At 36.9% G+C, this 27,263-nt stretch overlaps 2 protein-coding genes across 4 annotated transcripts in view; one reads left to right on the top strand and one right to left on the bottom strand.

The window, feature by feature from the left end:
- The window catches only part of ttyh1 (tweety family member 1), a 36,103-nt gene extending 19,473 nt beyond the window's left edge, over positions 1-16,630 (top strand). Inside the window, exons 6-15 of one of the 3 annotated variants that reach the window (XM_015381245.1) lie at positions 3,740-3,835; positions 3,943-4,015; positions 7,032-7,107; positions 7,314-7,369; positions 9,240-9,332; positions 9,419-9,511; positions 9,590-9,729; positions 11,401-11,568; positions 14,138-14,216; positions 16,154-16,630. In XM_015381245.1, coding sequence (XP_015236731.1) covers positions 3,740-3,835; positions 3,943-4,015; positions 7,032-7,107; positions 7,314-7,369; positions 9,240-9,332; positions 9,419-9,511; positions 9,590-9,729; positions 11,401-11,568; positions 14,138-14,216; positions 16,154-16,237 — 958 coding nt within the window. In that variant the 3' untranslated portion in view covers positions 16,238-16,630. The remainder of the gene's footprint in view (positions 1-3,739; positions 3,836-3,942; positions 4,016-7,031; positions 7,108-7,313; positions 7,370-9,239; positions 9,333-9,418; positions 9,512-9,589; positions 9,730-11,400; positions 11,569-14,137; positions 14,217-16,153) is intronic. The other 2 variants (XM_015381247.1, XM_015381246.1) reach the window with 2 other exon arrangements.
- A 1,940-nt stretch (positions 16,631-18,570) lies between these two features.
- On the bottom strand, positions 18,571-25,757 carry josd2 (Josephin domain containing 2). The gene is made up of 5 exons (XM_015381162.1): positions 25,406-25,757; positions 25,188-25,316; positions 22,607-22,732; positions 20,294-20,488; positions 18,571-20,110 (listed from the first exon to the last, which is right to left on the bottom strand). Exons 2-5 carry the CDS (start codon positions 25,307-25,309, stop codon positions 19,999-20,001), a joined length of 555 nt encoding a protein of 184 aa, XP_015236648.1. The 5' UTR covers positions 25,310-25,316; positions 25,406-25,757; the 3' UTR covers positions 18,571-19,998.
- Positions 25,758-27,263: the final 1,506 nt, after the last annotated feature.

Genomic DNA, 27,263 nt, shown 5'->3' on the forward strand with positions numbered 1-27,263 from the left:
AAAACATTTCTAAACTTAGTTTTCAGTGAAATTAATACTTTAACTCTGCACTTGTCTAGACGTTCTGAGTATGTATTATTTTTTTTAAAGGTAAATCGTTTGATGAAAATTGTGTAACTATGATTTTTAGTACAAAATAATCACAGCACTGTTTTCTTTTTTTTCACTTTTCTTTTTTTTTTTTCAAACTTCATGTTGTGAGACCAGTTCTATTTTAACATTGTTTACTTTTTTTCCATCTGAATTTTTCATTTGTTTTTTCATTCTAAACTCCTTTCGCTTCCTTGATACCATTGAGAAGCTAATTTACATTTACATATGTGGACCTTAAAATAAAAAAAACATGGTCATCAAGAGGATATTTCTAGTCATGTCTCCCTCTTTCTTTTTGCTCATCCTTTGAACTTGTTGTTTTACATCTTGCTGTCAACACATTTAAAAGTCAGGATTACAATTGAAATATTTAATTTATGTATTATACTGGTATAGGATTTTACTAATATGCAAAATTCAAAGCTTATTTGTACAGTGACATCAGAGACTTAAGTTTGGCTTGGTCATTATATAGAAAAATCAGATTATGCAAATTTAAAAGATAACATCTGAGCATCCAAAATAACCTTTAACAGTTGCTGGCAGTTTCCTACTATAGGCTTCAAATGTAAGTTGAGTACCCAGTCCTGTACCAGGATCCTTGAACTCATCTTTCTTGATTCCTCTCTAATCAATAACAACAGGAAAAACTCCCACACACCTCTGCTTCCCTATGTGGAGTCTGTGCAGTCACATATATGCCAACATTGCCTCCTAGGATGTGAAGAGCTTTCAGGCTCTTCATTAACATAGAAGAACAAGACTAGTTACTCTAAAATGGAGCCCTGCGGTACACCACAGAAAAGTTTAGATTGATAAATATTATGATAGTAACTTCTGCACATGATCCTGCTTTCAAATATGAAATAAAAAGTGAGGATGTTTGCATTTATTAATGTTTAATCATGTTTCAGTTTTCTGCATCTCGCCACAGTTCTTTTATAGAGCTTTCTAGAAAGCAGTTTGCTTTGCTTTTACTGTAATAACTACAATATTTTAACAGAGCCTATTCTTTAATTAAAAGAAACAAATAAGAAATTATCATTGATCATTGATCTGATTAATGCTTTGGACTTTTCTTAACCTGGTTTAGGACCTTTTGCTGTGTTTTAATTTAACTGTTTGTTATCTCGTCACAATACGCTTTTATTTTTCTAATGTGGGATATTACAACGTCTCATTGATCATTTTGACAGTTGATAATGCTCAGTTTATAAAGCCTTATCTTTCATGGTAACAGAATCCTGAGTTTGATCAACTTCTTCAAGAGGTTCAAACTAATTTGATCTTATATATTTTCAAAAATAATGCAATTAGGATGCTTTCTTATTGGAATGGATCTTTTTTAAAATTAGGATTTTTTTTCTAAGTAGTTTGATGTGAGATTTTTAAATTAACTGTTCCTAAATAAAGACATATTAATCATAAAGCCTATTGATAAACTATCTATGGATTACTGTCTCAACATATAACCTTTGCATAATACGAAAGCCATATTTAGCTTGAGTTTTCATTTCAGTAGCAATAAGAAGTGAATCTCGACAAATCAGATATGATTTTCTCACACATATATAGTATTACAGTTTTGTTGAATGCTTTACACTCTGTGATATAAGTTGTTAAACATGTAGAAGAAGTGCTTCAGTTCAGATCTAAGTTGATAAAAGTGCAGATCAGTGATGTCAGATGATGTGGCTACTGCCTGTAATGCCTTCACTTTACCAGCCATGTCACCACTGAATCTCTGTTGCTGTTCTACCAACACCAGTTCCCTGCAAATAGAGATATTTACTCATTTGTTATTGAAATGTATTCAGGTATATACAGTGACTAAATCACTTAATAAAAGTATTAATTTAATTAATGTAGGAAGAAGGTCTGTGGTTGAAACCTCTTTCTAAATGGATGTTGCATGCTCCCCCATGCATACAAGGCTTCTCTACCATATTCCACATTGTGGACTGAGTGTGTCCTCGTATGTGTGTGTGCATGTGTTTGTCTTCTATAAATCTGTTTTGGCTGTGATGGACTGATTGCCTGTCCAAAGTTTATCCCACCTCTTAACCAGTGTCTGCTAGAGACAGACACCAAACCAGCATGATTTCTCATTTCCTGTTTTTCCATTTGATCCTGAGCGTAGTCGTCTTACAGTCAGGATACCAAATGACACGTCTCAAGCTGTTATGCGCCATGCACTGTTTTGTACAAATGTGTCTGAATTCTCGGTAAATTATATCAAAAATAAATCTCCCAGAGTATTTCTATTATATTTGTTTTTCTTTTTTGGTTTTCATTCTGAATAAAAAAGCAATCAAAAATGTTAAATGGACTGTACTGCAAATGAAAACATGACGGAAACAAAAAACTTTAGAAGATGGCACACTGACATGTTAAATGCACCTCAGTAGCTGCAAGATAGAAAGACAACAGCAATCCATTAAAACAGAAATGGAAAAAAATGTGCATTTAACAACATGGGATTAAGCATTCCTTTAGCAGATAAAAACTGGGCAACTAACAGCATGAATATAAACACCTATTGGGTCTGTTAAGAAAACTTGAGAAGTCATACAGAAGCTGGAAGGAAGGATCTGTGATTACTTTCCTTAATTTAATTTAATTTATTTATTTATTTGACAGGGACACTGTACATTAAAAAGCATTCCTGCAAATGCACCAGAATTAGCCAAAAGGCTATTTTTCATCTGTTGTCCCTGGGCAGATCTTAAAATTGTCTACCTAAAAAACAAAACAAAAAAAAACAACAGTAAGCATTCTACAATGAAAAATATAAAAAGAAATAAAAACAGCTATAACTCCTCAAAACTGATTTAAAAAATACAGAATTAGTGTTTGCTGGAGCAAGTTTATTAACCAAGAGAGCAAAAACAAAGTGTAAAACACAGAAATCAATTATAATAAGCCAACATGGCTCCATAGTTTAATCTGAGGGTACGGAAGCATAAGAAAGGCTTTTTTTCATAAAAATTTGTAAAAAGCATTTTTTTCCCTTTAATACTGAAAAAAAAAAAATCTCAGTGTCATCTGTATAAAGTCTACAGTATTTTAATAACACTCAAACTGTTTTAAGGCTATTTCTTTGTTTGGATTTATCTTTTATTTAGTATTTTGGGATAATTTATTAATAATCTTTTGTGTAAATTAAATTCCCTAGTTAAATTTTTAACTCAACCCTCCTTGCTCTTTTAGAGACTTCAGAGCTTTTCTCGAACATCTCATATTGATTTTAAACTAAACTACTAAAACTGTACCACTTTATTTTTTGTTTACTCCTTTATATAAACTAGGACCACTTTTTCTTTTTTTTTAAATAGAAGCAGACCGTATTTACCATCTAATTTGTACACTTTTCAGAATTTCAGACACTGTTCAGATTTAACAATTTTATCTTGAACTAAATTAGATTTTTTTTTTCTTTTTTAAAAACCATTAATTTCTGTTCCTTTTTAATTGTCAGTCATTCCATGCCGTTATTATCTAATATATTTAATTTTATCTGTGTGTTGCTCTGGTTGTGTGTAAAAAAAAATATGTTAAAAAAATGTTTGTTTGCTGCATTATCTGTAGGATAAAAATAGCTAAGTTTGTGTAATCTTTGATATTGAAATATATATGTTTTTTTTAGGTGGTTGTCATACGTGCTGCTACTGCTGCTCGACCTCATAGTGTGTCTGTTTATCCTGCTTGGACTGGCCAAGCAAGCCCGCTGGCTGCTCATCCTGTGAGTAAACTTAGCAATTTCGCTCTGGACAGAAAAGATCCAACTCTGGACGTATGTACAGAGTGTCCCTCTGGCTGAGCAGTGCTTGCCCCCCTCTCTCCTCACAGGATGACCGTGCTGGCATGGCTGGCTCTCTTCCTGAGCTGGGGCTCCCTGGGTTTGGAGACAGCCACTGTTGTGGTAAGTAGATCCATCAAAACTGGGAAGAATGGGAAAGATGGCAGAGACTGTGAATGAAAGGCAGCAGTTGAGAAAAAATGATTGAGGAGGCCTGACCCCTGATGGCAGGCCTGTGAGATTTCTGCGTTTTATTTCTATTTCTTTTGTGCTCTAATGTGAAAATCCCAGCTGCATAAGGAATGCTACACTCATGGCAGAATACCAAGACAGCAGGAAAATGGGTCAGAGATTAAAGATTCAATGAGCGTGTGCACGCCTTTTTAACAAAGTGCATTTGTTCACCGGAGTGCGCGTTATTGCATGCAAGTTTGTGGGTGTTTGGCTTGGAGAAATAAAGATAAAAGAGGAAGAGAAGTGTCTTTAGGATGAGTGAGGAGAGGACAGGAAGAGGTGGGGAGGGCATCTTAGGACCACTTCAGGAGACAGAAACAATCAGCCTGCTGTCAGTGGAACAGGCTGAAAGCTTCTGCTGCAGCTTGCTCTAATGGGAAATAAGACCAATTGTGCAAAAGTGTGAAAATAATGTTGTAAACATTATTTACAATAGAGGCAGAGACGGTCAAGGCGGGCTGTGTTATGTCATCCATAAGAATCTTAATCTCTGTGACATTCAGGGGGCACAAAGAGCTTCTATACTACTACAGTATAAGAATGTCCATTTTAATTGTTAAGTGTGTTTGTTCTCACTGAGGGGGAGGCTTCTTTCATGTCAGAAGGGTTTGAAGGGTTGGGGATTTTTTCTTTATTTTACTGTTGCTCAGTTTAAGAGTCTTCGTGTCATGAGGGGCTGGTGGGAGATGTCCCAAAGCCTGTGCATCCACACAGAGCCACTCTGTCCTTGGTTACTGACAGGGAAACAATGGAGCAGCTGTGAGCCGGCCCAGTCTGTGCTGTTCTGGGTCAGTGCTTTTCAGTGAGTGGCCCTCGTTGTTTGGGCCTCTCACTCCCTCTTCTGGTGGGTCGCTCGCAAGCTGTGTCTTTTTCTGTCTCTCGCTGGCTAAAGTATTCATACTCCAAGAACTTTTTCAGATTCTATCCCATTGGTTAAAAAAACAAAAACAAAACATACATGTATTTTATTAATATTTTATGTATTATAAGAGATCAACACAAAGTAGGGCATCATTTTGAAATGGAGAGAAAACAATATATAGATATAGATAGAAGGTTCTACACAGCAAACTTGAAAACTGAGGGGTCCATTGGTATTTTGATACCTCTAAACCCCTTTTTTACTTTTTGCAAATTGCTATGATTGGTGGAGAAATAACACAAATAATAATGATGCAAAGTAATACCTGGTGGTGGCAATATTATGATGTGAGTTCTCCAGCAGACACAGTAAAAATACTAGAGTTAATCAAGGGATTAATGGAGCTCAACAAAGGGCGTAGCTGGGACAAGGCCTGCAATATACTTGACATATGGGCAGAGCTTTTATCTCCCGATGGACAACACTAAACATACAGACCTACTATGGCAAGAATAAGAATGGCCCAGTCAAAGTCCAGATCCTGATCTCTGGTAAGGCTTCAAAATATAGATTGAGCTGTTTTGTGAGGAGAAACAATATCAGCCTCTAGGCGGAAAAAAGCTGGATGACACATTTTGACACATTTTTCTGATTGAGATTTATTGCTCCAAGGAAAAAATTCACACAAAAAACAAACAAACAAAAAAAGTCTCTTTCTGTCATACATTTTCTATAAGCAAAAGGGAGCAGGAAGAAGATAAAAATCTTATTGTGTCTGCCCCTAATAAAAAAAACCCAAAATAAATAACCATTGCCCAGCAGCTTACGGTTAAAATAATCCAATAACAAACATCGATGTTAAATTTAATTAATGAACATTTTAAAGACGATATCAATATTCATCAGGTATATAAAAATAAAACATAAGGAAACTAACATGAAATTCTTTATATTAATAGTGAATACTAAATATGCTTTTTATATTTTTACACATTTTGAGATTTTCATTAAGTGAATTTCACCATTTTAACCCAATAACTAAAAGACACATCTGTTTAAGTGTTGTATATGCAAATTTATGTTTTCCTCCGCTAACCTCACCTAAAGGAAAAAGGTGTGGGGTCTCTTTTGGTACATTTTTACATCTTGCTTTAAGCACAGCTAAAAGTGTTCGGACATGTTTAATATTCTGGATTTAACAAATAACTTACTGGTGTGTTTTTGATAAGCAACTTTGTGTATAATTCTTACAAATCTCTTTTATAATATAAAGGTTTTATATTTGACAGATGTATTGTTTCATAAATTAAAGCTTCCTTCACTTTATAACAAAGATGTTTTTGGAGATTATTCATTTTATATGTGTTGTTTCCATGATAATTCATCATCAATAATCACAACAAGAAAACAAGACTTTCTAAATGTCAACTTCCTCTACAGATATTTCAACATGTTCTATAAAATGTAATCTTTTCAAATTCATTAATAACCTATTAACTTCCAACAGTTTCTTCATCTTTGTCATTTCATATTCAATGCATAGTAAAAGTTCCCATACATTATTTCCAGAAATGAAATAATTAGTCATAAAACAAACTGTAATAATATGTAAACATCACAGATATCAATGAAATGACATAACAAGGGAATGTTGCATTTTTCATATAATTTCTAAATACTAATTGCTTTAAAAATATTATACCATTGTTCTTCAGTTTCAAAAAATATGCCTCATTTTATTTTGTTTTGTCACCTAAAATGCAATAAGGTTAAGTATCTGTAATATATATATAGAAAATATGTGAAAGTGAAAATAATATTTAAGAATTGATTAGCTGAAATGTATCCGACTTAAAATAAGACCCAGGAGGGAAAAAATGTATCCAAAAGTACAAAACCAAACTTGAAAATAAATGTTGGTCTATAGTTAGTTATTATAAACATCACTTTTCTACTGTTTTTAGTAACTTTTTTCCCCTGCCATCCTTTCCTTACATTCCTTGCACCTCCTCCTCCTCCACTCCTGTGTGGTTCCTGCTGAAGGCCCTCAGCGACTTCTGCTCAGAGCCAAACGTCTTCGTCCTTAACTCCACTCAGATCACCACGGGCACAAGCTCAGGTATAGTACTGTTGCTAGAACAAGCCTTTCTGGAAAAAAAAAAAAGAAAAGCTGTCACCTTTATTCTCTTTTTGCCACGCCTTCCCTGTACATGATCTGATGCTCTAAATGTGCTTCTGATAGCAGAATCAAAAACAATGCCAGATGAATGTTCCTTTCTTTTGTGAGCTGATCTTTTGTGTGCTGCTGTTTTGCTGGCCGTTCAGACGTGTTGGATTATTACCTGACCTGCAGCAGGAGCATGAACAGTCCATTCCAGCAGGTAATGTGACCACGTTCAGTCACATGGACATGTATCAGCACATTAGACTGGGAGCTAAAGTGAGAGGCTTCCTGAAGGCCAGGAAGAGTGAGAAATGGAGATGTTCAGTCAGTTACAGTGGGAAATTTACATCCACTCATGATTGGAATTAATTTGATGATTATTTGTCCCACAGAAAAGAAGAAAAAAAAAATAAGATATTGAAATTTTTGTGGATTTTTATCAGTTTGCTCAGAGTCAGAATTGTACATACAAGTTCAAGTGAATAATCAAAGCTCCTTACTAATATCTGAATCAATGCTTTTCCCATTTGCATTGGGTACAGTGGTACAACACCTACCGGTATGTTTTTTATGCATAACACAGGCAAACATTAAGCATTTCAGTTATCCTGTTCTCATTGTAGGTTGGGTGTTGTATGGCTCAGTTGGTTGAGTAGGCACACTATTTATGTGGGGAGTCTGAAGTCCTCAATGAGGCTGTCCTGAGTTCTATTCTTGATATTAAAACATTTGGGTGTCTTTTTTACCACCCTCTTTCCTAATAAGGTATTGTCCAATAAATGTTACCCCCGCAAAAAAATATTTACAAAGCCGTCTGTGGTAGAAAAGCAACCTTATTGATGTTTCTATGTAAAATGGTGAAATATAAAAATATGATTTATGTATATATTTGAGCTTGTTTGTACCGAAGCATACTGCATTCACCTGAAAAAATAAAACAGGTCGTTTTTCTGAGTTAAAGAGATTAATTTTTATCAAAAATAAATAATAAAGCCCAGTTTTTATGTATAAATACAATGAAATGTAAAGAGATGAAGAAGGGGGGAAATGACCGTACCACGAGTAGACCAGGCGCGCAAGTGCCTTTGCAAAGTCAAATAAACTAATACTGTTTGCATGTACATGACTAAGAGAAAAGAGAATATCCCAAATTAAACTCCACAAACATTTCAATTCAATTCAGTTTATTTATATAGCACCAATTCACAACACAGAGACAATTCAACCAGATAATATTTCTCTCCAGGATGGTGTCACAGCTAAACAGGAACAGAGCAGATTAAGCTACTATAAGCAGAGAGAGCAGAACGTTACAGGTTGAACTAACAAATACTGCAGAGTTGGAGAATAGAGATAGAATGATGAAAAGGGTCCCCTTGTCCTCCAGCAGTCTAAGCCTATAGCAGAATACCTATAGAGATACCTCAGCCACTCTAAATATGAGCTTTATCAAAAAGGAAAGTTTTAAGCCTTGCATTAATAGTTTGCCTCACGGACTAAAACTGGTAGTTGGTTCCACAGGAGAGGAGCCTGATAACTAAAATATCTACGAAGTGCTCTCTTAGGAACATAAGGAACAATCAAACAAACATAACATGTTGAAGCTTCCCTGGAGGAAAGGCTTTGCTTGCTTAGAAATCTGCAATGCCAACAGTAGCAGAACATCCACTACAAAATCAAAGCAGCATTATCTCGTTAAATTCATAAAAAATTAATGTTTTAATTATTTTTGTAAAAATTATGTTAATTCAGAAAAAAAATACCATTTTCTTATTCTGTATTCTAGGTGAATACAATACACTACTGTATGTTTGGAGAAAATCTGAGAAAATTAAAAATATTTCAGTTCTATTTCTTACAATTTGTGGAAGCAGTATTCTGTTCAATCACTACACCCTGGGAAAAAAAAGCCAAATAAATGTTTAAAAGCCTCATTTCAGTATAAAATTTATATGGGGACTTCTGACTAGTGATAACTCAGATTAGCACCTGCACTTAGAAAAAACAACAGTAATAATTCACCTATAAGTAGCAATCCAAATCCAGAGCATGTGATTGTACTGACTTTGGTGAATTTCTGGATTTAGCTGCTGACCCAGTCTCAGAGGGCGCTCTCAAGCATCCACACACACCTCTCCAGTCTGGACAGGAACGCTCTCCCACAGTTTCCCAAAGCTGAGGTAGGAAACAGCTGTTGCTCAGGGAGCTACAAATAAAGGCCTTGTCAGGAAAATTCCAAGATTAATCTACCTGGTGTTACTCACAGAAATCACTCCGGGAGGTTCAACAGATACTCAACTCCACAGAGGGCAACTTCCATCAGCTGGTGGCACTGCTGAACTGCCGAGGTCTTAATAAGGTACAGCATCAAAATTAAATGCTCAGTCCCACACCACTGCCTCTACACTTAATTTGTCTTTTTTTTCTCTCTTGTTAGGACTACATTGACTCACTGAAAGGCTTGTGTTATGATGGGATGGAGGGATTGCTCTACCTCTCCCTTTATTCTTTCCTCTCTGGTCTGGCCTTCACTGCTATCCTTTGCTCTCTTCCTGGAGCCTGGAGGAGCTTCCCCAGGTAAAGTACAACATGGATGCATCTAGAAATCTTTTATAATATAAGGACTGTTACTCTTTAACATTTATGACACATGAGGATGAACATTCCTGCTTTAAAACAGAGGCTGCCAGCTTGTTTGTTTATAATTAGCAACAGCACAGATTGGTGTATTCTGGGGAATACTCATTAACATGCACAAAACATTGAAGGGAATTTAAAAAGAGGTTAGACTCTAATTAACACTTGCCTTCATGTCATTCTACTAGTATGAAGACATTTGATCTTGCCTGATGTGATGACATAGTAGTTAAACATTCACCACAATCATAAGGAGGTTTATTAAAGTTTCATGACGATACAGGAAAATTGTGCATTGTGCATTTTGCATAATGTGCATCCTCAAAAGCAGACAATTTTAACCTTTTTTCAATGTGTTTATATATTTCTCCTGCAATTATGTTTGAAAATGTGTCATAAACAATAAAGAAATCTATTACAATCAGTTCTAAATAAATTCTATTCAGGGGAATAGATTTTACCTTTGAAAATCTTTTAACAGAAATCCCGTGCATCATAAACAATTAATACCAAAAATGTTACTCCAGCACACATTTAAATATTTTTTTTTCAGTTCTTAAGTTGATCAGAGTGAATTTGAATAACTTTAAAATTCCTGTTCTCATAACACCAATATTCAGTTATTTAAGCCACTTTAATAATGATAAAGACAAGATAGCTTGTAGTTAATGTAAGGCTTTATGAGTTACAAAAACAGCTACTTGGAAGTTACTGCTTACCAGAACTTGCCCATGAATACTGTCATAGCAAAAATTAAGAGAATTAAAACAGTTGACAAACAAAACTAGAGGGAGAACCTTGTTTATTAATGCCAGCAAGAAATGGAAAAAAAAATAGATAAAATCCACCTTAAATGGAGCAAAGAAGTGGCATCTTGGGGATCGTAAAATATTTTCATACATTACACAATTATCAACATGTGAGCTGGCTGTTTTCAGGGGTCAGGCAAAGTTACTAGAACTGCTTTTGAATAATTTCTTATCACTCCGTTATATGCTGGTGTTTATCAAAGAAGGTTCTGTTCGTCTAAATATGTGAAAATGAAGGAGATTTGGTGGAACATCAAAAATCCCACATTTATTTGAAGTGTTAATGTTGCTTTCAAAGGTCTCCCCTTTGGACTAGTGTTTGTATATTAGGATCAGGGGTGTGTACTTCACAGTGTTTTACTGTGGCATGGTTACGTTATTATTACGACTCATACTTGTGTGTTGTTTTCCTACAGTTTTTTTTTTTTTCACATGTTATTATACCTAAAGGCATGTTCCCAGGGGTGTGACCAGATATATTTTCGTAGTCTGTTGCTCAGTACAGCACTTTGTTTCAGCCATCAGCTGTTTTCATGCACCTTATCTGGTATGAGATTCGGCTTTCCAGTTGGATCTGGTGGGAAACACAGGATAATTATGAGAAAAGCTTCTTATGCTGCTTCTCAAGCCAGTGGAGAATCAGTGACCCTGTGGTTCATTTGTTCAGATTATACTTCTTTAATAAGGGTTCCAGTAATTGTGGTACTTGCATAGTCTATCATCTATGGCACAGAAACTCAGTCGTTTCTGTTTGTTTGCTCTCACATTCCCCTTTTTCTGCTTCTGTCTCTTTCATGGACAGCGAATCAGAAGAATACGACGACTCGGACAGTGAGAGTGAGGACCCCTTCACCTCCCATCAGGCACGTAGACAGGCATCCTCGGGGTCTCAGCGAGGGGCAATGGCCCCCTTCTATAATTACCCGGGGGCTGGGTGGACACCCCCCTTTTCTAGCGCGCCGCCCCTCCCGTGAGTAACACAGACACTCAGACACACAGACAGACAGACAGGAAGACAGACAAAACAAATATTTCCAGACATACATCATCCTTGTGATTCTGTCGCCACATCTGGAACACCAGGCCCCCTTAACCTGCTGCCCCCATCTCAGATCAGTTCATCAGTTTTCAGAGAAACACCACACAGAGGCTGAATGAGCACTGCTGAGAAAAGGACTTTGAGCTAAAGGAGACAGGATGCAGTTGATAATCATAGTCCAAAAAACATAAACTAATCTTTACTCTAAAGCAGATTAGACGCAAGGAAATCCTAATAGATCAGACTCACATATAAAAGTTAATTATTCCTGTAAATAATTTTGAAAAGTGAAACTCTGATTTACTACATCTAGGGTGATAGATTTTCTGATGATTATGGCTTAAAGCTGATGGATATTAAAAGAACATAACAGAGGCCAATAAATAAAGGATTTAAACACAGAAATGTTACACTAAGGCTGGTAGTTATCCATTAGATGGTCGAAAGGAAGCCATAAAAGATTATTGCTAAAGAGGTCTGTTTTCATGGCTGTATCCAAGTATGTTAATGGAGGAGTGTAGCGAAAGAAAAACGTTTTACCCAAAAAGGTGCAGTCTGGAAAATATTAGAAAGAGTAAAATGCATCTAGAGTCGGTTCTTAAAGAAGATATTTAAAGTGTGTGGACGTCAAAATGTCAAAAAGTGTTTCGCTTATGAGAAGGTGAAAAGGGAAAGCTACCTAGTGTACCAAAGAAAATTCATTTATAGGAAAAGGAGGCCCAGGGACAGGGATTGCCTCAAGATGTGTAGAGAAAAAAATGAAAAAAAAAAAAAAAATAAATAAATTCAAGATGGAGACCTTAATAAGGAGAGGACTGCAGCTGGAGTCATAGGAGTGTATAGGTCAATCATAAACTGGAACCCCATATACCTCTTTCCAGATTAAAGTCTGTATTTCATTTGAAAAGCAAGAACCCAGAATCTGGAGCAACAGTGGAGCGGAAAAAACCCACACTGGTTGTAGTCCAGTTTGAAGCCTCTCCAGTAGGTGATAAATAGGGCTCCTATATTATCTGCAGCTGTGTGGGACCTGCACATTGCCAGAAGTACCACCACCTGCCCCAATGGTTATGCTGTTACTGTTTATCAGCCAGCAAACTGGCCTGATCTGAACCCCATAGATAATCAATGGAGTGCTGTCAAGTGGAAGTTATGAACCAAAACAAAAAGGATGACCTGATTTGCTGCTAATACAGCAACCAAGGCTTTTGTTACACCCTGGTTTCCTCCATGACATACTTTAACATAAATTTTAACATTTCTTTGTAAAATAATTTAATTGTATATTCTAATTTTGGTATTTTGATTAGGTCTAATCTAATATTAAAAAAAATTGAAATAAAAAAATTGAAATTCATCCCTCTGCTCGATTAAGCTATAGGGGTTTCACCTTCCAAACTGCATTACTGAAATAAATTAGGGGGGTGCATCTAGTTTTAGTGCAAGCTTCAAATTTCCATGTTAACATATATGCATACACATACAGGGAGCTGTCAGGCTGAGCACATGAACCTCAGACAGACACACAGACAGGTCAGTGGGAACTAGTGTAGGCAGAGGAACAGACATAGCTCCAGAGGTCGGTCGGTCTGTCTGTCTGTCTGTGTGTCTGTCTATCCGTCTGTCAAGTGTTTTCAGGACAGACGGTATAGTGGCGCTGCGGACATTTCACAGATCTGGTTGAAAAAAACGGCCTCCTGTCTCCTGGACAGCAGTTAAGGTGTCACTGCTGTGCCGGAGGGGGAGGGCGTCTATGATGAAGCTGCGCTCATAAAAAAAATCTTCCGGCGATGTGAGGCTCAGGTTGTCAGTAGGTAAACCCCCCACCTTACCCCGTTTCCCCCTTCCTGTATCATCGCTGTCAGCTGTCTCCTCACTGTGGCTCTCTCAGGTTATCTCCCCCCCCCAGCTGCTCCTCTCTCCAGGATTCCTCCTGCTTCCTGTTTTGTTTCCCCTCTTTTTACTTTTAGACCCCCACCCTTCCTCCTCCTTCAACTTATTTAGTGCTATTTTACTGTAGATTACTTTGATTACATTACCACACAGATATACTGACATGGCTTGAAACAAGCACTATAACACGGTCCACTGCTTTTAAAATGCTTTTAAATTGACCCAGGATTTTCAAAGCAAAAACAAAATCTCATTTGCAGAACATTTCAGCAGCTAAGAAATGAATAAAGAAATAGCGTTAAATGCATGTAAGTGTAGATATTTGTTCACATCAGTCAGGAGTGGACCGTGAATTTGCAGCTGGCCCTCACAGTGCTCCACTTGAAGGCCAGTGATGCTTATAGTTATTCTAAGTGCTTTGCTTTTCTGCACCTTTTTTCTAATCTCTCTCTTCTTCTTTCCTTTTACCCGTCTTTGGGTCCTGTCACCCTGCGGCCCTCTTGTCCCCTTTGTCATTCTGACTGTGTCTCATTCCTGCTTCCCCTCTCTCTTCCTGCTACTTCTCTCCCTTCCTCTTCTGTCCTTGTCTCTTTCTGTCTCCATACAGGACTCAAAACGTTTCCTCCAATGGCAACCCTGGCTATGAGAGCCTACCCCTGACTGACAGGCAGTCCCCACCCCCCTCTGTGAGTTCCTCTGTGCCCATGACACCATCACAATCTTTCATTTATTCATACCTGTCCAAGCTCATAGGCACCGATCAGAATTGTGTGGCCAGCTCTCTCTTTGTTGCTTTGATTCGTCCAAAGAACTATTCTTAAACAACAACAAAACTGACATTTTGAGAATGCTTTCAGCATTTTATATCAGGGATGAGCCCAAATAACATCTGTTGCATTTCTAAAATCAAAGTCTAACTGCTTATTTACTGGAGGAGGTATGTTTAACTTTACTGACTTTTTTTTTTTTTTTTAAGGCAGTCAACATTTCCAAATACAGCATCTTCAATGCTTAAAAGCGATTGGAAGCTCAAGATAACTGGGCAAACGTTTTTTTGCTTTATTTTATTCAGCCTTCCTGTTATCTGCAAAAACTCTTCCTCCCATAGTTTGTTTTTCTCAGAGTAAACCCTCTAATCTACCAAGGGGTTCTGGTCTTTGTGCCCCATCAGATGTGACATATAGTGCATTTATTGGTTAGTAAAAACAAATCAAGTTTTTGAGTTGCTAACCTGCTGGTCAGAAAAGCAGAAAATAAGCCACCTGAGTAAAGATCTCTTTAAATAAGTGTATATACCCTTAATTTGATTAGGTAAATAAGATAATCTGCCAAATGAATGAGTAATCTTTCCCTTAAAATAAAAATAATTAGATATTATGCAATTGAAAAAGAGACTGCAACAGTTTTTTTTCTTATTTTAAATTTAAATTGTCTTATTTCTCCCTTACCTGCTCAATTCAAGAAAAAAAAAATGCTTATTTAAAGAAAACTTTACTTACTTTTTGCAGTGTACTGCAGCTGTCTAACCATAAACAAACAGTGGCCTTTTAGTTTCATGCAAAAATACAAAAACACGAAAAAAATTTTGTTCTCAAATCTCCTCATTAAGACTGGTTAATTATATTTGAAGGTCCCTGCGTTCATATTAAACCATTTTTGTTTTGGTGTATAAGGCAAGGGTGAAACTGAACTTTTATTCTTCACAATAAAATTATAATACAACAAAAATATTAGATAATTTAATAAGATAATAATTTGTTGGCCAAGATTTTTTTATAGTGTTTACACTGGCTTAAATCTGGCATAACTGGTTATTTTTAAACTTAGATGGTTGGCTTCCTTAAAGGTTTAATAGAGAACTTTTTGCGAATTTTTCAAAATTCACTTAAAAAAAAATGCACATGCACAACCCTGTACCCGCTCCTGAGAGGGCATGCCTATTAAACGCACGCTGGAGCATGGACGAGCCCATTTCTCCTTGTTCACGCTCTGTTTAAAAGTTGCTACTTGCATCACTCATACAAGCTTACTTTCTAAAAGATTTGCAATTTTTCCACTATTTCAAACTCACCACGATAAGTTAAAATGGGGATGAGCAAGTAGAACAGCCTTACGTACATATCACCAGAATGATTGACAATTAGGAGAACCACTTATTTTGATGATCCACCCGGAAAAAGAACATCCTCCACTATACCTTTAAATTTGCAATAAATTGTAAATTGCGCAGCTATTGTGGGATCATGATTATCAAACTGACACCTGTGATGCTACTGGAGCAGCAGAGCTTCTATAACATAACTGACATGACTTAATATAGGGCATTAAATTCATGTTCTGCATAGATCAAGCTGCTTCCATGATTTTTGCAAAGTGAATTACAAATATTTAGATCTATTTGGAAAAACAACAAATCAATTTTATCTGGTTGCTTTTGAGATGGTAATTACTTAATGTTTATGCTGCAGAATTACTTTACTGATCTTTTAAGATTAATTAAAGCTGTTCAGTATAAGTATGTATTTCAAACCAGCTTTCTCTTCACAGAATAATAATGTATTTTTTATTTTTCTCTCCATGACATCTCCGGACCCATCTTGACCTCCCGTTTTGTGGACTGCAGTACTCTCCCAGCATGCTGACTGGTTACGGGGGAAATCAATCACACCCCAACCCCTCCCATTCGAGGAACCTGTATTCACGTTAATTCTTTTTTTTTTTTGCTAGAAAATGTATAGAAAAAAAATGTTTAGTTTTCATATGAACGGACACTTTAAATGAAAAAAAGATACTAATCTAAATAAAGTGAATGCTAGATGTGAGTCGGTACCACTGAAAACTATTATTAAAAGCACTTAAAAGGAAGGGACTGTTGTTGTAACCAGCTGGGAAGCGGCTGGTTGTTGGTGCAAAGCTGAGTCGAAGCCTCATGATCTAACTTCCCCCCCCCCCTTTGGTCGTAGAAATCTGTGTGAAACTGTGAACAGTGACGAGGCCAGTCTGGACGGTATTGATGCTACAAGCTTTGTAGTTTTATATTCTTACATGTTTCTGTACCACCCCGTTTCTTTTCATGTTTTTATATGAATATTGTGTGGGGGAAAAAAAAGAACAAAAAACGAAACAAAACACTGGCTCGTATCGAAACAACTCATTCTTTTCTGTGAATGGTTAATGCAGTTCCTTCACTTGGTATATATATTTTTTTTATTATTATTACTTTTTATAGGTGGCAATTCTGTATTTTCCTTCTACTACTAATGATGCTACTCTGTATATTTCACTGTTGACTGTATCTCAGTATTCATTAAAAAAAGAAAAAAATAACTACCTTGTTAAATGGAGAACTATTTGGAATGGAATGGAGAATTGCCACACTCCAGTCCTGGGAGTGGAAGAACTACAAATCCCACGCAAACATAGCGGTACATAGCAATATGACCCTTGCTACTGGTGCTGCAGTAGCTCTACCGTAACAAGCAATAAGTATGTATAGCATCGGGTTTCTGGGATTTCTCCAAGATGTTTCGTGTATATATGGTACGGTTTGAGATTTCATTGAATCCCCCCTCCCCTGCTAACTGACCCTGTTAATTGAGTTTGTATGGTTATCAATGCTCCTTTTGGATGGCATCCTTTTACACTTGAGAGTCTAATATAAATAAAAATAACCTTAATAACCTGTAAACAGTCTTTGTTTTTGTTATAAGTGAACAACAAAAGAGATTGCTCTCAATAAATTCCAACAAGAGGTCCACATTTATTGTTATTTTATAAATAAGCATCAACAAAATGAACTCCAGAAGTTCAACATTAGTCACTAGTGTCTGTCAGAGACAGCGATCCTTCTTGTTTTGGTATGCATAGTTCAACAGACAAAAATATATACAGCATACAGTCACAGAAGGACAGTTTGGTTTTTGCAAGTGTTAAGGATAGTTAAAAATGACCTGAATTTATTCGTTATGTCATCAAAACCAATACAAAATCCTCCTTTGTCAGCTTCACAGCAGCTAAGGTTTGATTTAATTATTACGTATTAGAAATAAAGAGGTAAGATGTTCATTTTGATGAGGACTCAGCAGGGAACTATGAAGCAGGCTTTAAACTCTCTAGAGTATTAATTAGTTTTATTTCAATAACTTCCACCCTGTAGAGCTGTGTAACAACACTGGTTTAAGTGAGATGTGGATCTATGCGGCAGCATTAAGCTGAACTTTCCTCCCTAATAAGGCTACTGAACACTCAGTGTGTGAGGCTACATAGAGTAACACTTGGAAAACCAAATTCAGGTATGATCTTTATAGTCGTAATCCAAGGTGAAGTAAATATATGAGCTTTTGAGGAAGAATATTTTGGGAACAAAAGCTGAATCTGTCCATTTCATTCAATCAGTAAAAAAATAAAACTGTACTATTGAGTGTCTTTTTGCATTTATCACTTTTTTGAATAAAGCTTCTGTCACTGGTCTCATCAAGTTGATTTTATTTAAAGGTTTCCTGTGATAGAAGCAACTTCAAACCTTAAGGTAAAGCTTTGCGGGTTATAGGGGAAGCATAGTGTTAGATCTGGAGGATGGTTATAATTAGGGCTGAAACAATTAATCGGATTAATCTTGATTAAGCAATTATTGAAATAATCGTCAACTAATTTAGTAATCAATTAATTATTAGCTGGAGTATAGACTCTAAAATATGCCTTTAGCTGACAGAGCAACTCACTGAGCTATCTCTATAGTTCTGCTGCTATAGGCTTAGACTTCTGGAGGACATTAGGACCCCTATTTCATCATTCTATCTCTACTCTCCCATTCTGCAGAATCTGTTAGTTCAATCTCTAACGTTATGCTCTCTCTGCTTTTTCTCATAGTAGCTTCACCTCATCTGTTCCTGTTTGGCTGGGATATTATCCTGGAGAGAAATTGTGAATTGACGCAATATAAATAAACTGAATTGAATTGAACTTAGAGCAGTAATTATACCAAAATTGTAAAAAATGTATGTGAACATTTTGCATTTAAATAGAAAAACTTTTTCGTCTTCACCTGGTTTATTGTCTTCTTTAAGGAACCTTTGGTTATCCGATTATTAATCGTAAAAATAATAAACAGATGAATCGATTACCAAAAGAATCGTTAGTTGCAGCCCTAGTTATAATATATGTTTAGGATCACTGTTCCTAGTGGAACTAAATGCCTCTGGGGGACATTTATCCTATTAATAGTACAAACTTGTGCACCAATTCCTTGCTTTGTAAAGAACCTTGGTTAAATACTGTGTTATCAGTTCACCCTGGAGAAGGACCGTTCAAAAAAATCACTGAAACTCCAAAGTATTATGAAATACATATGCATTATTAGTGTATGTATTATACATTTCTGACTAGAAATGTATTTCAGTTTGGTAAGAAAGAAAACAAAAAGTCAAATGTTTGCAGAACTGAAAGCCAGTTTAGAGTTGTGTGTGCAACAGTTTAGCACACAGATTAAACCCTTCAAGGAAAATCCTTCTAAAAGCATTTTTGTTAGAAAACACTGTTTAGCCAGCTGATCCCATGTGGTAAAACATCACAAGAACTAATTTAAACCCTTAATCACCTGTTCAGCCCAGATAAACATCAAGATATTTCACAAATATGCTTGTCAGGGAGGCTAGAGGGGTAAAAAAAGGAACAAAACAGTCTTTTCATTTTGTGGAAAATGTTGTATCTTTTCCTTCTTTTTCCGCTAAAATCGATTGGCCAGATGTAATCATGTGTTGATTTGAGACCTCCCGCTAAAAAACAACCAGGAATGACTACAGCTTAGCTTACCAGAGCAATCTAGACCCAACTTTGTAGCAATGTAAACTCACAGTTTGCGGAGCCCACAGTTCAGGTTTATATTCAGAGATCCTGCTTCACAGTTCAGCCATCCATGTGTAGTTGCATATAGGAACACAATCAAACACTTTTACGCCTCACAAATCTCACACTGCAGTGCATAGGTAAACAGCAAAGAGGAAAACGACAGCTGGTAAATACTGATATGACAGAAAATCATCCAAATCTGAGACGACGAAAAAAGAAATCCACCTCAGAACACGTTTCTCTTCTTATCTCAGTAACTAAGTTACTAACAATACAACAGTTCAATCGTTACTACAACCTTCAGATAGGTCTCATAGTGTCATCAAATGGTATCGTTTGTCTCAGCCACTTCCATCACCTTTCTTATTGGAAGACCAAAGTATCAAGATAAAGAAAAAGTCATACCAGAGGGAAAGCTTTAACCGCTGTTACAATCAGAAACTTCTTCATTTCGGGAGTAAACTTCGCCCTCTGCTTCTCTTTGGATTTTTCTGTCAGTTAAGAGTATTTTAGTGAATTCCCTGAAGACATTTCTTTAATGAAGTGTTTCTAAAAAAATAAAGAAAAAAAAGTAGTCTTTAATTTTCCCAGAGGAATTTTTGTTTTTCCACACCAGATGGATCACTTGTTTGGGCTGTCGGGGTTTAACCATGAACCGTCCTCCTCCACCTCCCGTTGGACCACCAGCAGCATCTCTGCCACATCCTGAGAAAGCTGCTCGCTAAGAAATGTGCTGCAAGAAAGCAAGAGAGGAGACATATTAGAAGGAGAGCGAAGAGTCCAGAAGCCAAACAAAAGGAGTGAGGTAACCTCCATGTGACTGCTCGCATGGGAATGACTCAGTCCCTAAGACGGGGTTTCGAACAAGGCACCAGAGCAAAGATTTGATCTAATCCAGAGCAGACCGCATTCCTACCGTAGCTCTGCTTCTCCTCCGATGCAGACGGGACTCTTCAGTTTGGAGTCCAAGTTGTAGTACTGTCCGTTAACCTGCCGAACGGCGAGCCAGTGACGCCGACGGAGAGGGAGGGACACAATGCCCAAAGACACTCTGGAGGGGACGTTGAGAATAAAACCCTGGACCTTTGACACGCAGAGACTCTGAACTGTCCTGTAGGTTAAAAAAAGGCAGAGATAAATAAAAACTAACTGGTTATTCTGCATTCAGATGATTCTAGAAGACATTTTTATGTTTAATAATCGGTTCTTTAAGTAAAACTGGGCCAACATTAACAAACGATATTAATTTCCATGCATTTTGCTTCAGAGGGGAAAAAGGAGGTGATCAGTCCCACAGTATTTGTTTGTTGATATGACCATGATTATGATGCAGCTCAGCTTCGTGGGTGTTTGACTGAAGCAGATGCTTAACAACCCAAATATATGATATTGGTACAAACTGGTTATTAGACATAAGGGCAATTAATATTAATATCAACATCGGCCCAGATTTTAATATCTTTGCAACTCTATAATAAACACCACGAATGAGTCACTTGGGTTTACAACCAACAAATAGCATCACCTATTATGTAGAATAAAAATGATGCCTGGCTTTCTAATTGTTTTCACAAATCAAAATATGAAAAATTATATTTTAACTCCAAGTAAATGGTAGGAGTGAAACAGTACCTCAAAATCACAGCTTGCTCTAATTATGTTCCAACTCAATCAAAAAATACATGAAAAAATATATAAATTCTAAACGTTTCCGACTTCTGGAATCAATTAAACTTTATTTGGTTTTAAAGCTTAAAAAAATTGAATATTTGGTTGGATTTTTCTTTTCAATTAATAAAGGGGTACACGCAAGAGATTTAAGGACCCTTCTTCATTTTTATTTGAGTCATCTTAACTATTTTCTAAACAGGGGGGGGGGGTTCAAAAATGTAAAAGGATCATTGCAAGGTTTCTATATATAATTAAATTATACCTTTCTATATGTAAGGTTTCTTTATTTGTGATGGAAAAAAAATCAATGCAAGAACTTCTGGACAGTTTATGGTATTTAGTCAGACTCTTGGTAAAATGAGAGAGAGTCAGAGACAAAGCCCTCTGGATTTAAGCATAGGAGAGAGGGAAGCCATGGATAGGAGCAAGACGACGCAAAAGGGTAAGCTAATGCTAGCTTGTTTAGTGGTCATTTAGGCAATAAACCCAGAAAGGTTGATAACTCTGCTCAAAACAACCTCTTTAGAGTGTAAGGAATGTGTTATATGTAGGTTAGCACTGGTACTGGACAGCTCCCTGAGGACAATCCACTCCCATCCTAAAAATAATACTATGCATTGTGGTGGCAGCATCATGCTTTGGGCAGGCTTTTCTTTCAGCAGCAACAGGAGAATGTGTCAGTGCTGATGGAAAAAGGATGAAGCTCAATACAAGACAATCTTTAAAGAACCCTGGTAGAACCAGATGTAATTAGACTGGTAAAGGGGTTCAGTTTGCAGCAAGAAAGCCTCAATCAAGGAGTCTTAAACCTTCAGCACCAGAACTGAAAATGGTTCTTTGGACCTTCAACAAAGGATCTCAATGACTTTGGCTAAAATAATAAAGAACTGAATGTCTGAGTTTAGCAGTTTTTCATGGATTAACTGCAATGAATCTCTGGAAAACAATTATTTCAAAAGTACTAGAACCATATAAATATATCTATTGAATTTTTCCAAAGATCATATATTTTTCTTAACTCTAAAACATCAAAAATATATATAAAATTGTGGCAGTAAACAAATGTAAAAGTTTCCTATAATAACCATAATTTTTGAAAAATGAACAACTATTTTTCTTTTTTTTTCAAAGGGCGATGAAACATCCCCGGCTCTAATCAGCTTTTATTTAGCTAGACTGAAGCCAAAAATGGATACTCAGGTTATCAAGTTTCCAGACGCCTGCCCAACACGAAGCCTTCGATCCAATCATATTTATATGTTAGAGTGGCCCAGTCAAAGTCCAGACCTAGCTCCAGTTAAGAGGCTGTGGCAAATCGTGTGAGAAAAGCCGGAAGAACAAAGCCCTAAAATACTTACAGCAATAATTATGCAAAAGGTGTTTCTATTGCTTCCAAAGGTGCAAAACAGTGTGTCCTTTTTATTGCCCTATCACATAAAAGGGCAATAAAAACACAGATGTTGGTGCTTATGACGTGGCATGATTTAAAATGATTTAATGGGGCATAGAAACTACAGCAGGGTGCTATAATAACATTTAACCCCACTTTACCACTCACCTGCGTTTGTCCCACCACACTGCGGCCAGGTCCCTGCTCTGCAACGCTGCCATAATCACATTAACGTCATAGTTTCCTGTTCCTAATACTGACCGATGCGGGTTTACAACACACTGTGGAGCCAGCCTGTAAAGAGAGGAAGTTATATTTAAGAGAGAGTAAACTATTAAACACTGCTTCATTTAAACTTTGAAAACTGCCTCATAGACTTCTTTAAATACGTGTTAGTTATTTTTTGAAAACCCACAGAGATCATGACTAATTCTTCGTCATGTTCATTCAGGCTTAAGGCCAACATTGTGAGCAGTGGTTTCTATAAACACAATGGCTTTATTTGTGAGAAGCAGCACTGCTGTCATTTTCCCTGAAGGTTTTTCTCTAACATTTCTTTGTACAAAATGTGGCAAATCCATTTCAGCAAACATCATGACACAAAGCCAAGGGTTTCAGATTACAGCGGCGTGGACAGATTTCTAGTGTTTTTGCTTTTTAACGATGCTGTTAAACGTCAGACCATCACACCAGATAGCAAATAGCAAAGCAAATATAAAATTTTGTTATTGGAATACAGCGATCCAGACCAACCTGATCCTCTGTTGAATTAAATCAGGCCTAAATTTAGGCTTAGACAACTTTTATTTATTAAGTCATTTATTAAGCTGTCCAGCTTTTTCCTTTGCATGAAATTCACTCTCTTAATGTAACCCATCCCATTGGGAAGCAGTGGGCTGCCATAGTGCGACGCCCGGGGAGCAGTGTGGGGTTAAGGGTCTTGCTCATGGACCCAGAGTGGCAGTCTGTGGGAGTGGGGCTTGAAGCCAGAACCTGTGGATTCGAAGCGCAATGCCCTAACCACCACTCCCCACCAATTAATATTTGATTACCTATTTTAATCTTCCAAGAACTAGAGTTTGTGATCAATTTTTTGCAGCATAAAATGCTTAAAGGTTCAAGGAGGACACAGAATGACAATACTTAAGCCTTTATGGAGCACTCAACAAAATACTATGACATTTAAAATGTATTATTGGAGCAAAAAAAACAAGACCTTATTACTTTTGTCTCATTTAAGAAAAAAGAAAAGGCATTTTAGGTAGCCTAGTAAACTAGACCCACCTGCCAGCAGGCAAAATCATTTTTGCCTGCGAGTTTTACACATTTAATCTCATACTTAATCTGGTTTATCAGGCTACATTTTAGGGCAAAAAAAAAATGAAGTAAATTTAAAAATCAAAAACAGTCCTTTGCCCTAACATTGTAAAAAAAAAAAAAAAAATCAAAGGAGTGATTTAAAAAAAACAAATTCATGAAAAACAAAAAAAGAATTTTTTTTTTTGTTGTCCTAGATGTAAGAGCAGTGTTCTTGTGCTCTGAGAAGGTTGCAAGGACCCGGTTTGATTCCCACAGACTGCCACTCTGGTTCCCTGAGCAAAACCCTTAACCCCCACAATGCCACACTGCTCTCCGGGTGCAGCACAGTGCCAGCCCATTGCTCTCCAAGGGGAAGGGTTAAACAGGGGCGGAGATAGATGGGGGACCAGGGGTGGCCATGGCCATCCTTAGCCAATCATTGGCCACCCCTGTAGCCACCACTACCATTTCTAACCCTCTAATACAGATGGTGGCAGCAGTAATGCTCTCAATATTCAAAACAGTTTAATTTTTCATATATTGACAATTACTTGACAACAAAAGCACTGTGGTTAATTATGCACTTTAATATACTAGCATTAAAGATGATATATACAGAAATCACGCTCTTTTCAGAACTACATTTTGTGTTATATGGGGTAGAGAGAAAATGATGTGTCTCTGCAAGTCATCTAGAAGTCTTCAGTAAAATAATAGATAACTATTTGAATAAAAACATATTAAATAATCAATTTATGTAGATATTAGTACTTGTAAATATAAATTTTATTCAGAATGATAATTAATAAAAATAGGTAAGTAATGACAATGGAAAAGATGTTCACCCCAGAACTCAAACCTGAAAGAATTTTATCCACTATACCTTTTATCTAGACGGATGTTTAAATAATGTCTGTAATTGTTAGCAAAGGCTGTTGGAAAGTATAGTTTGTCTTAATTCAAAAAATATCGACTTTATGCTCGTTAATTTTCCTGTTGGAACAGTGTAGATTGACGTGAGGTTCTGGCACCTATCCACCTCCGGCCACCTCTCTGAGTACATTGCTTATTGCCTGGCCACCCTTATAAAACTTTTCTGGCTACGCCCCTGTTCAAGTCTTCACTTTGTTTTGGTTTTGTACCTTGCTGATGCTCAGAGGGCTGAGATCAGTGCATTGTTTCTTTTATTGTCAAAAACAATAAAGATAAAAAATTGGGGGGAATAAATAAATATGGTAACCTAGATGATAAAGATTTCTAAACTTTCTATATTTTGAAGAACTAACTGGAACAATCCTTCACAGCTTGATGTATGCTGCTCTTCTCTAACTTTCACCTTCTCGGTTAGTTTAGCTCTTCTTTCCCTGCTGTTGAAGCATTCTCCAGTGACATGGATGCTGAGGAGCAGTCAGAGGAAGCTGTTTGGCTTTTCTCTGCTGCAGCTTTTTACCGTTTACAGATGTCATCGGCTGTCTCCTTGGTGAACACCCGCTCCTGAAGCACATTGTTGAGCGCATGTATGGCGCACAGCTCCAAGCGCTGCTTCTCGTGAAACACTTCCCCGTCACTCATAGTAAAACTTTTAAGAAAAACAGACACAAAAAGTAACGTTATTTAAAAAGCAGTTACACGTTACCGCTGCTCTCATGCTAGTTAGCGTCTCCTTACCCGCGCGGAGGCTAACAGAGTTAGCCTGCTGAATGTACTCTTTCTTTTTAGGCTGCCGAGAACGTGAAAAAACAGCTGCAGGGTGAGGTATTATGATTTAACAAAAGCCGAATGAAGCTAGTGACTTGCTGATAAAGCGAATCCCTCAAATGATGCTGGACTCTGAAACCGGAAGTAGGGCTGTTGTTGTTGTTGTGATGCTGCTGCTGCGGCTGTTGTTGAGAGGCTCACACCCCGCTGTCCACTGTGAGAAAATAAACTCCCTCCGTGTCGTTGGATCGGTTTAACCCTTTGACATAAAAAAACAAACTAAAAACTGTCCACGAAGACAACTTAGGTTGAAAAGGCAGACCTAAAATCAGCTAAAGGCAGATACTGTGCTATAGCGCTCTCTTGTGGTGAGTCAGTGAAAGCTTGTGACTGTAAATATATTGGACTTCATCCTAAAACTGTACTGGAATCCCCCTGTTCCAAATTAAGCTTATAATAATAATAATATTATTATTATTATTATTATTATTATTATTATTATTATTATTATTATTATTATTATTATTATTATGTAGTAGTAGTAGTAGTAGTAGTAGTAGTAGTAGTAGTAGTAGTAGTAGTTTGGGATGGAGCACTTATACAAAGAGAATAGATAAATGTTAAAAAAAGGGCTCTTATAAAACTGAAAATGTATTACAAAACACAAAAAACCCCACCCTGTCTCGGGTTCTGAGCCGGTCCTCTCATGTAAACATCATTTAGAAGAAGGCCCAGCAGAAACTGTACCTTCCACACAAACTAAGGGATTATACAATCAATAACAGGAGATGCTGGTTTTCTTTTACATCGCCTTCATTCAGTCTATTTTGTGCACCTTTATCTCAGCGTTGTGTACCAATAGTTTACCAATAGTTTATTTGATAGTAGAATGACAGGAAAGAGATGAAAGAGAGGGGGAGAGAAGATGTGCAGCCCAGATCTTTGGGTCAGGGTTCAATTTTGGGATTACTGCCCCGCGAAAAAAGGCCTCTGTATATGTGCTACCACTGAATTTCTGCCATGTACTCTAAATGTAGTTTTTCTCAAACAGGGCTGGACTGAACTGGACTGCAATGAAGTTAGGTTCATTGCTGGATTGGTCTTAGTAGTTACCCTAGGAATTTAAAATAGATATTAGTACAACCTAATGGCTTTCCATCACATTAAGCAAGATTTTCAGCCCCAGTTTAATAATTCAGCAAAAATACAACACAGCATCAAACAGGTTTCTAATTTGTATGAGAAATCAAAATTTAATATGTTGTCAACAGATGAAATAATAAATGTAAATCCTGAAGTTCTGAGTTCTAAGTCTCAAAGCCACTCTGGGTCCCTGTGCAAAAGACCCTGGGCGCTGCACAATGGTAGCCCAAAGGGATGGGTTAAATGCAGAGATTGAATTTTAATGCTCTGTACTTGTTACAGTGTGGTGATAGTAAAAGATTGAAAGACAGAAAAGAAAAAAATTGCCTGCTCATTTTAAATCACCTTATACCACATTTTCAACAAAAAACACAAATGGTGCCTCACTGTAAGGATGTAAGATAAATACTGATGCTGGGATTTAAAAGCGTTGTGTTTTGATTGACTATAGAATTTGAATGCCATGTGTCCTAATATGTTTTATACTTGTGGTGACTCCACAACTAGAGTCTCTGAGCGCCGTTAACCTATGCTGGCGTTTAGATGATGCTGACCCAATATTGTTAGGGGTTTGTAAGTTTTTTTTGAAAATAACCAATGACTGGAGAGTATCACTCGTGAGTCTAGATCCGTGGCTCTGATAGGGCTGATCTATATGATGAAACAAGAATGTTGAGCCGTGATT

This window comes from Cyprinodon variegatus, unplaced genomic scaffold (assembly GCF_000732505.1).
Source record: "Cyprinodon variegatus isolate N-32 unplaced genomic scaffold, C_variegatus-1.0 Scaffold229, whole genome shotgun sequence".
Classification (NCBI taxonomy): Eukaryota; Metazoa; Chordata; class Actinopteri; order Cyprinodontiformes; family Cyprinodontidae; genus Cyprinodon; species Cyprinodon variegatus.

Excerpts from the sequence above, each read along its gene's own strand:
- josd2 (XM_015381162.1), bottom strand. The coding sequence starts at position 25,309 with ATGAGTGACGGGGAAGTGTTTCACGAGAAGCAGCGCTTGGAGCTGTGC. Across the intron at positions 22,733-25,187 it reads GCCGATGACATCTGTAAACG|GCTGGCTCCACAGTGTGTTG; the intron begins GTAAAAAGCTGC and ends CTCTCTTTACAG. Across the intron at positions 20,111-20,293 it reads GGAGGAGAAGCAGAGCTACG|CACATTTCTTAGCGAGCAGC; the intron begins GTAGGAATGCGG and ends GCTTTCTTGCAG.